This window comes from Styela clava, chromosome 6 (genome assembly GCF_964204865.1).
Source record: "Styela clava chromosome 6, kaStyClav1.hap1.2, whole genome shotgun sequence".
Classification (NCBI taxonomy): domain Eukaryota; kingdom Metazoa; phylum Chordata; class Ascidiacea; order Stolidobranchia; family Styelidae; genus Styela; species Styela clava.
The window spans coordinates 19,880,639-19,891,644 of NC_135255.1; the positions used below are offsets into that span (position 1 = coordinate 19,880,639).

Here is an 11,006-nt window from a genome sequence, read left to right on the forward strand (position 1 = left end):
CAGGGGCCAAAAATTAGACTGGCGTGCTGTGAAGGTGTGACGTAAAAAGTTAAAAGAATAAGTCAAAACTACATTTGATCGCAATATCAACAAATTCTTCAAACAAAGTTATTTTTAAGTTAAAACATCGAAATTTGGGTTTTGTTTGGTTGTGGCAGTATCCAGCGGGCCAGATTGAATTATCCAACGGGCCCGCGGGTGGGGGTTTGCCCATGTCAGCTCCACAGTCTATACCAGCGTTCCTCAAACTTTTCAGCCCCGGAACGATTTTCATCTCGCCTCGCGTAACACCAACAAAATTATAAGGTAATATTGATGGCTAGTTTCCAAAATATTAGGCCTATGGTAAAATTAAAAAGTTTGCTGTAAACTTAATAATTAAAAATTATTAGACTGAGAGATAACGATATTGAATGGTTGAATGAAAGTCCATTGTTTTTCAGACTGGCACGAGGCCTGTCTGCCTGTTTAGATAGCAATGCCTCTTCGCCTGTTTGTCACCAGTTGGAAGACACATAGAAGTACGACAGTGATCGCCATGGCGACCAGTTTAGTCGCAATTTCGATCCCTGTTCCACGGAGCGCTTTAAAGAAACTCGGAACAGCATTGTTCCTTGGAACGCAAATTGCGAATGAAACGCTGCTCTATAAATATCTGACGATTTACATTCGCCCCGTTCCTGCTGTACGATACCACGAATTTAATATTCCTGTTCAATATCTCTTTATTCCACACCAGTGCTGTAGAAGTAGAATCTAAGTAGATAAAACTTGAACAAAGGTTGTTGATGATTGACTTGATCAAGGCAGATAAAATGTCCAATTTGATTTACCAACTATTACTGATAGCATGTAAGTACAATGTGGAAAGCCGCGCCCATTTTGAGAATTTGTCAAGTCCCCCCCTGCGATTGTATTCCTTTATCCCTGTATACAAGATTAGTGGAATCAGACCTAATTTATTTATTTTCGCTGATAAAGATGGTTTAAATTGGTATTTGAAATATGTTCCGGCAATATTCGAATCAAAATCGTTTAGTGCTATAGTATATAGTTCTACGCTGAAATTGATATAAGTTCGAATATTCTGAATAAAAGATGAAATTCATGGTGTAAACCAAACAAATTTTATTCCATGATTTGACATCAAATATAGTTTTTACTGCGACATCAAATTTTACATAAAAAAATGTAAAACTAGTTGCCTCCCGGGTAAGAAAGATTTAAAAAATCAAAACTCTTGGTCATTTTCTTTTATACCACGTTTTTTCTCGACATGAATATAGGAATAATAGTAAATTATACTTTTTGGCAGGTGTTGTTAGCCCCAATCTTTCCATGGGATGTACGCAAGATGACCAAATTTTCAAACTTACTAGTGGATCTATACAATCTCCGAATTATCCGGACGAATATGGACATGAAGGTTTTTGCAAATGGGACTTTGCGCCACATATCAACTATGCGCTAGTTTTGAATTTTGTTGGGTTGCGTCTCTACTTCGCAAGACGGAACTTTACCGCTAAAGGTAACGCAACAAGATATTGTCCGCATGCTTACAACTTGACAATCAATGGAGGTAAGAAAAATATTAACAACCATTAATCCCATGAATATGTTTTGCAACCGAAATTATGATTTTGTTCGATGCGGCAAAATTTATATCCAACTCTAAACTTCGAATAATTTCAAAAAAACGACTACGCGTTCACGATGACACAATTTTCTACAACTCTTGAAACTCAACTCTCAACTCTGAAAAAGCCAATTTTCTACAACAAAAATTTTGGCATATCTAAGCCTAAGTATTTTTAATTGGAGATATATTACTAATGAGCAATGAGTTATTGCAGCATTCATACTCTGTTTTCAGAAGCTATAGACTGCACGAGATTGGTTTCCAACAATACAAAGACGTTTTGCAAAGCATATTATAAAGATAAACTGTGCAGCAACCAGCAATGGACACAGCAATGCGAGAGTAACGATCTGATAGAAAAAGATAGGACTACGGTCCAGTACAGCGCGAGTGGCTTGAAAAGCGATAAAAAAATTGGACCAGTTTTTGGCTTTAAAATCGAATATCGATACATTAGGTGCACGCCAGGTAATTGCTTTGAATATTAGCTATGTAATGTTATTTATCGCCAAATTGTATACGTATCGGATGTTGGATGCGTACTTTGCGGTTGCACGTGAAGTAATATCACAAATGGCAGCGTTATAGTAAAAGGAAGTTCACACGATTACGATGTCATATTACAATACGTGACGTCAGAATACGAAATATAACGCATTTACGCGGTTCTCAGTAACGTCATATAAGGTTAGAAATGACGTCATATTAAGGCACACAGTCATACTATAGAACAGGGGTGGCCAACACGTCGATCGACCGGTCGATCGTCACGTCTCGAGCAGTCGATCACGTCTGAAGTTGGGTGAATTTAATAACATACCCCAAAAAAATGCCTTAAACCAGTTTCATGCATCGCGTGTTGTGTGTTTAAAACGGGAAGAATACAGTAGCCTAACTGTGCATGCGCAAAATACAATATACACACATAGTATTCGAGTCAGGGCAAGCCGATAGAACCTATTATTACGTAACAAATGCAAATTTCGCCGCTGCCAAGGTTTAAACATAAACTTGCCGAATATCGAGTGAATTGACTGACAAACGACCCTACAATAATTGCTGGTTATTGTCTCACTGCAAGAATAGTATAACAAATTTTATTCGTAATGGTAGCAGTGGCATCAGGAATGCCCATATTTTTTCTAAATCCAAGCGAGCGAAGACTCGCGCTTGGAGGAAATTGTAAATTAGATACTGCATTTTGAGTAGTCATTTAACATTCACGGGTTGAGAATAATTGTTTTCCGCATTAAGATAATAAACGGATACTTGGCAGACTTTTGGCGGAAATTTTCAACACTCACGACCAAAAATTAGGCAGACCTTATATCTGAATTGTAGGATTTGAATAAATCTTAAATAAATATTGAAACATTCACTTCGGGTACAATTTATTATCCAAATTACCAACTTAAATAGAACATAAAAAATACAAGTTTTGTGTCCATTTCATTAAATGATTGCCCACAAAGCTGAGATTGTTGGCAGCGGTGGAATATCTTGTATGCTTGTGTGCAGTTATCTGCTTATTCAGTAACCATTTGTTTTCATGTCGATCGCAAACTATTCTGAAGATTTTAGTCGATCGAGGCCGAAATCAAGTTGGCCACCCCTGCCATAGAAAATACGTAAGCACGCGGGATATTGAAACTCAAATTTTTTATACTTGCTAACATCATCACGGGAATAACCAACAAAAGACCCCCCTGAATTAAAACTCTAATATGGGGTCATTTTAGTGACTATGACGTAATTTTTGTTCATTTTTTTGAATTAACCCCGCTTTCAATATGATACTAAACACACATTTAAATATTATTAAATAAATATTCACAGAAACTGCGATTGTTGCCGAGACCACTGACAGCCAAACAACTTCTTCAATGAGCGTTGGGACAACAAGCAACGAACGACTTCAATCTACTTATCTACCTAGTTTAGGCGGAATCTTCTCTACTATAAAAAGTAAGCATCTTCAATCTGAATAAGGCTTTGGGCAAGAAGACACAAATATGTAGAAAGCTTTAGTTTTGGGTAGACTTAGAAATTTTCTAATTTCCAGGAGTTTTTCAGAAGTGTTTACAAACCGAACAGGACCCTAGACAATCAGCGACTGATATGCAACAAGATATATTTTTGGAAGGGTTGGATCTTTCCGATTTGGCACTGGCTCCCAAATTTATTACACACTGCGCTGGTGCGCTCAATTAGTCGAAATTCAAACATTTTCCATAAATAGTAAACTACTTTTATAAGGCCTAATTAAAGTTTATAAAAACACGTGCCGGTGTAGCGGTTGACCAATTGTTTCAAATACGCTAGTCATCGAATCGTTCATCATCGTACATGGTGGGTTAGCAAGTTTAAATCTGCATCTGAAACAAATAACTGCTTAAAAATTGTCTATACCCGACATGGGTTGGGGAACAGACTAAAAATTGGGTTTGCCTTCTGAATAACCGTTTTATCAACTTTCCTGTCTTGCGAAGTAAACACTGAAAAAAAAATTGAAACAAATTACTGGTTGAAAATTCTCTATATCTGACACGGCCTAGTAAACAAACGAGAGATGGGATTTGTCTTATGGCCAAACCGTCTTATCAGCTTTAACAATATGTAAATGAATAAACATTAGAATACATGAAAGTTCGATATACAGTACTACGTTCCTTTTTGTATTATGTCGTCACATTTATATAATAGATTCATATTCCTTTTATGACGTCACGATTTTGTACCCGATATGGACTGGTAGCCGAGCTACACATGGATTTGCCTCATGACTCAACCGTTTTTCAGCTCTCCTCTAGCAAAATAAACACACACAAAAATCCTATTTTAATATGCTTTTGCCTCTCGCAGACGAACCTGAAGAAACAACTATTTTGTATACCACCGATGTAGCCAATGACAACTCATCAATGTTGGTCAACGTTCTCGTCCCAATAAGTATTGTCCTTTTACTGGTCGCACTGGCAATTCTAATTGTTGTTCTAAAAAGGTTGGTATATAATCTTAGAACTTACTTTTATTGGGAATTTTTTATTTGAGGTCGAGTTGCGGTTTCTATAAAATATACCGTGCTCTGTAAAGCATTTCCTGATACTCCACTCAAAATAAGATCCCACCCACCAACTCAGAAGTAAAAGAGTCTTGTCGCTGAGCACGCGGCTTAAGATTAGAAAGAAACCGGATTCGCATGCCGTGGCCTAATGGTTAAAGTCATAGACTTTATGTGTATTGACACTGTAGGTAACACATCTCGGGGTCAAAACCCATCACGATACCCAGGGTGTAGTAGATTAAGTAGGCAACGCAGAATTGGAACGATTTTAGCCCTTTTAGGTGTAGTAGCTCTAAACATTTGTAATTGTTGAAACGCGAGACTGCTGGGCGCACCAGGTCGCTTTGACGTATTAATTATTTTTTTTTCAATAGTCAATATAGTTTACTTTTATACGACTTTTCATTGTTATTTTCTTGTTAGACTTTCTTACCGGTGCCGCTGCTCTATAACCTAAATTGGTTTTCCGCGACCCTGGAATACTTTTTCATAATTTGTTTTAATTTGTATATCTAGTGTGTTTTCAGGATGGTGAAAAAATAAACTACTGACTACATATAGTTAAATATATGTGGGGGCTTGCACAGGGTCTTGTTCGGAGCGAAATTCCACAATATACCAATATAGTTTACCGGTTATCATGCGTTCATTTCATCGTCAATTTACCAATTACAATATTTCATATTCAGAAAAAAACAAAAACAAAGCGGAAATCCAGCAAAGAGCGACCAATCAAACGCTGTAGCTTCTTCTTCCGACCAATCAGGAGGTGGCATTTACTCAGCGGCAGAAGATATCAATCTACAAATGGGCGGAGCCAGTTCAAGTTACCAATCACAGCAAGGACAAAGCAGTCACGTGTCCAGTTTTAACCCATCAGATGTCGCATATTCCACAGTGGAAAAGATTCAAGGAACAAAGAAAACAGTGGAATATCACAAAACAATGGTGGATAATGTACTATATGGGGAAACAGGGGGAGGTAGCGTTAATGTTCAGAAAAAAACACCAGGTGCCCCACCTAGTGACGAGGCCGAAACAGTGGTAAATGTTCTATATGGAGCCACAACATAGAGAGTTTCATCCATATTCAGCTGACCTCAAAAGTACACACACTTTTCCATCGACGAAATATGGCGTCGTTGTCGATATTGGACACGAAATGGACCTATTGATCGTTTTGTTATTTTGCATTCCATTCATTCATGTTGTGAAAAATCGCTTTTCTCTTTAACTACAGGATCAATTGCTTTGAAATTTTCAGTGGTTAAAGATTGTTAATCTCGTTGGAAGGCTATTACTTTCATTTATTTCAAACATTTTGTGGATCATATGGGATTTGTTTTCACTTCCGCATTTCAGCGCTCTCGGCGATTTACCGGTACTGAGAGATTTGATGCTACTTCGTTTTGGTTTTCGTGTCCATATAATTGAGCATCGCTCTCTTTTGTTACAGATATTATATAAATATACATAAATTGTAATATATATTTTACAACTAACAGTCACTTAGTTAGTAGGACTCAGTGATTTAATCGACGCAATCCGCGGTAATAAGAACCCGGCCAGTTCCAATTTTTTTTCTGAGGAGGGGGGTCAAATATTTTTTTTTGTATAATGACGTAATACGATGCCTTCTCGTGCCTTCAATCAAAGTCAGATAAAGGCAGCCACTGATATTCAACATTATCTTAAAGAGTCTATCTACAGACTTACTTCGCTGTCAAAGTTATCCGAGGGATATAAGTGCGCATTTTCATCTAACTTGGTTTAAGGCCAGGCTTATGTCCATGGATGACCATTGGTTCAATTCACAAAAACAGAACGTTGTGCACACTTTAGTACGCAGGTAGACGTGCACAAAATTGTGACGTCATAATATGGAAGTGACGTGATAATAAGAATGTGATTTTTATAATATGACGTCATAATACAAATATCATGTTTCTCTCCAATTTTGTATTTATTGTTTGCTAAATTTTAATTTTTTTCTGTTTGCATATTGTTAATTTCATAACCAAGGATGCCATTTTATTTCTATCTACTGTATGAGTATTTTTGCACATGTCCTCTATGCATTAAACGATTACGCTGTAATATCCAAATTGATATTGTTTTGGACCTCCTGAAGTATGCGCACCAAGATGGCGCACAACCTGAACTCAGGTTGTCTGTCTGTCTTTCTGTCTGTCTGTTAGATGCACGCGATATCTCACGAAAGCGAGATATATAACCGCATAGGTCAAACTACTAAAAACTCTCAAAAGTCTGGGAGCTGCTGGCCAGAACATCATTTATGGTGTAAACATCGAACGAGAATATCGGTTAAAGACCGAAGACTTATCGATCGAAAGTTAGGAATCCCCAAAACATCGCTCTTACTTCATAGTGACACCTTGTGTTCATTAACTAATTAATTATTAACTCGCTATTTATACGACATAATTCGCCCAAAATCAATGGGCGTCTGGTACGAGATATGATGAATGCACATGCAAAATTTGAAGCAGATTATTTGATGCAAATTATTTTTGCATTGTTCGCGGGCCACAATAGTGCCGAGAATAGGTAAACAGTGCAATACAAAACAAACACTTTTATTATACAATCACATAGTTATGAGGCATAGCCATTCTAGGCTAATCGAATCCGCATTCGATTTTTAGTTTTCTATGATGCTAATATTGTTAGGATATATTCCCGACCAAAAAGTTAGTAAGCCAGATAACAATTTAGACTGCCAAGCACATCATTCAACTTCGCTAGTTTCCCCAGCTAGCCATAACACTATTTAATTCAGTGACATTAGTGATGCCAATATTTCAAAAGATTTTTCTGATTAATTTTATGACGAAACAACACGAAATGCAATTTTTTGATTACTCTCCGAATGTGACGCGGGTCACAGATAATAAAGCGGCGGGCCACATGTGGCCCGCGGGCCTGGGTTTGGACCACCCTGTACTAGGCCTACAGCATGGATCGACAAACTTTCGTTGTTCGCGGGCAAAAATTAAAGGTTGCAAGTCATTGGCGAGCCGCACATATTTTCAGAAAGTTAACATTTTCACATTTTTTCACACAGATTTCAGGTAAATTTTAAGCAGTGCGCGAAGACTGATCATTTGATAATTTTCGGCGTCATTAAACCATTTGCACTCATCATCGACTTTTTTACATTCTGTTGCCATTTGTCTAATTATAATGAAAACGAGTGATTGTGAATTATATACTTAAATTCTGTCACGTAAAGAATATAATCGCCAATACAGCTGTTTTAATATAATTCAGTGAAGCGTCGCGGGTCGGATTATATTTCTCCGCGGGTCGTAGTTTGCGGACCCCTGGCCTCCAGCATTTTTCGAGTGACCAAACAGTTCAGCACAGCTCTTGCCGCTATTACGTCTCATTTTTTTCTGCAAGCTGCATGGTTTAGCGAACTGCCCTTCTTTTCTTTTGAGACATGCATAACAAATGAGTTGCTGATCGGCTCCTGTCGTTTCGTTCGTAGTCTGATAAACCATAAAGTAATTCAGACCCCCCGCTAACCTCAAATGTGTACGAGCTTTTGTTTCTAAGCTTTTGTTGTAAGAAAACAGACTAATCGATTTCAGAATTGCACTGTTCGAAGGGCCATTATTTTTATATTTTATCTTGATTTCGAGATAATAATGACTGACTTCAAAGAAATATGTCGGAAAACGATTTTTAGGCAGATTGCGTTTGTCGTACATTGATAGCTCGGTGCTGTGGCGCATCGTGCTAAGCGTTAGGAATACACTCGCCATCGCACCTCTGATTACCCTGCATGCGTTCGCAGGTTCGAATTCCATGGGAAATAATTATGTCCGAGGATTGATGAACTGGGTAACTAACCAACCCGACATGGACTGGTAACCGGACGAGAGGTCGTGGTTCGCCACATGACTAAGCCGTCTTATTCGCTTTATTTTCACAAAAATAGTTGATAGAGACATATATATGTAAATAAATATATTGCGATCTTAGAAACAACAATGACACAAATAAATGAAATAAAAACGATAAAAAAAATTAATATCTTAACGTATTTTGCGGACCATAAGATGCACTTCAAACCTTTTGTTCCGTAAAATACGGTATTCAGATTGTTTCCGATTTTACAAGTTTTTATGAAGTTGAAAATTTACTAGCGCGATAACTGAACTATATAATGAGTATTTTTCTTTCTCTTTTCAAGCAAGTATATATATAAACAAGAAGACCTCGTAATAAAACGTAAGCATAAAGCATAATTGAAGTGAACCGACAAGAAAAAGCTAGTTGAAATGTTGTTTAACAAAGCAAGTTTTGCATGTTCGTTCTGAAAGCCTTCGATTGTTATGTGATGTGGATGAAGTGTAATGAAGCCCGATCATTCGGTCAGGTAAAAGTGTTTTACCAAGCATGACTCCAATACGGACATCGGCTTTATCAAAATAGTCTCTAATGACTGATGCGATTGTCTATAGCTTCTAAGATTTTTCAACATCTCAGAGTTCACCATCGTCAGCAAATCTAGCACATGTTTTTTTCTACCATGTTTTCTGAAAATTGTGTTTATCGATGTAATGAGAAGAGAACCATCGCCATCCTTATAAGCAATGTGGCCTGGGAGTGTGGAATTAATGGTGACAATGTCGCTGAAAATAGGTACTGTGATGCCATCAGTTTCAATGTCATCAGTTTCTATCTGCGAATCTATCGCTTCCATATGTATTTTTCCTCGACAACATTGATATATAAAAAATTTTGGAATTCCTTGGAGGCTCACGGCGACATCATTCTGAAACATGTTGTCAATCTCTTTTCTTTTAATATAATCAGTCTCCCCATTGTTCCCATATAAAACTTCTATTTCTTGTTTTTCAGATTCGTCCTTGAGCAAATTACCGTGTGTCATTATTATAATGACCACGAAAGAACAGTGATTTTTCGATATTCTAGATATGCCCTTCAAAAACGTGCGCATTTCCTCAGCTGATTTATCTAAGTGAGCCTTGTCCCCATACAAATCGCATCCTAGGAACATCGATAGGTTTACCATATTTTCAACGTCTTTGTCACACGCTGGTTTTCTGCTATGTGGATTTTCATCTCTATTTTCGTCATAAAACGAGTTGTTTATTATCAATACGCGCCCTTTTTTGCCATTCAACGGATAAACGCCTGGCTCGTCCGATTCGATGGTGCGTTCTTCTCTGGCTGTTAGAACTGCGACGGCCCTCGCTATGTCGCCTGCTATGTTACATGCACCCTCTGTCGCTGTACGTTGTTGTTTCGGAGTTTTTCTTTCCTCAGATTTACAATTTTTCGTCGCTTGATAGTCATCGCAACTACTCAACATTGTGAAGTTCGTCTGAAGATTCTTCTCAAAAAATGAATATTGGATGTCCCCCACAGCTGGCTTTTATGCTTATCATAATCATGACGATGACCAGTTTGAAACGGTCATGCCATTAAGTTTTGAATGAATCAGTTAAAAATTATTAGTAAAACACAGCACTATTACTTGAATTCAAAATGCATGTTTTTTTGCAAATTTGTAGCAACAAGTATGTATGTATCTCATGTAATTTTATTCGGGTTTGATTTTGCTTTCGCTTGAAATTTTTTATTGACGAAACCCAGAGCAGATAAATTAAATATATTTGTTAGTTAAACTGTTTCACTAAAATCTCATACTCAACTTTATAAAACTTTGTTAAAAGGCCCGGCTGACCTCAACCCGGATTGTTATGAATATTAAATTATATAATTCTTGTCACAACTTAATTATAATGGGTTGTATTGTTTTTAATATCATTTATGAACGGGACTTAGTAATTAACGCAATGTTGAATGTTAGTTTTACTTACAACTTTGAAATCATCACGCACTAATATGATGCGCAACACCCACTCAAACATGTTTTTCAGTTGACTCAACCGTTTGACGTCTTGTTGTTCCTTTATTAGGTTATAGGTTAGTAGACTACGTTGGATATTCTAGAACCCCATTTAAATAAAACTTCGCTTGAATGCGAGGTGTATCTCAGTATCATTGCCATTGACCAACCTAAAAAATCCGGTTGGAAAATTTGAATACTGGCGATCTTCATAATTGTTTTCATGCCAAGGTTTTATTAATATTTAGAATTATTCTCGAACCACAGTATATAATTTATTTTTGTATCAATTTTACCGCGTCAATGAATGGTAATTTAAATAAAATAGTTTAATATGACCACGCGTCAACTGACATAACGACACCCACTTAATTGCTTACCTATTTTTTCTGACGAAG

The 11,006-nt window shown here is 37.2% G+C and overlaps 2 protein-coding genes across 2 annotated transcripts; one reads left to right on the forward strand and one right to left on the reverse strand.

The window, feature by feature from the left end:
- The first annotated feature begins 737 nt into the window (after window positions 1-737).
- Window positions 738-6,802, forward strand: LOC120332055 (uncharacterized). The gene is made up of 6 exons (XM_039399257.2): window positions 738-852; window positions 1,316-1,579; window positions 1,874-2,107; window positions 3,476-3,604; window positions 4,502-4,640; window positions 5,393-6,802. Exons 1-6 carry the CDS (start codon window positions 789-791, stop codon window positions 5,775-5,777), a joined length of 1,215 nt encoding a protein of 404 aa, XP_039255191.2. The 5' UTR covers window positions 738-788; the 3' UTR covers window positions 5,778-6,802.
- Window positions 6,803-8,673: 1,871 nt separating this feature from the next.
- On the reverse strand, window positions 8,674-10,111 carry LOC120332051 (caspase-3-like). The gene has a single exon (XM_039399253.2). It carries the CDS (start codon window positions 10,066-10,068, stop codon window positions 9,097-9,099), a length of 972 nt encoding a protein of 323 aa, XP_039255187.2. The 5' UTR covers window positions 10,069-10,111; the 3' UTR covers window positions 8,674-9,096.
- Window positions 10,112-11,006: the final 895 nt, after the last annotated feature.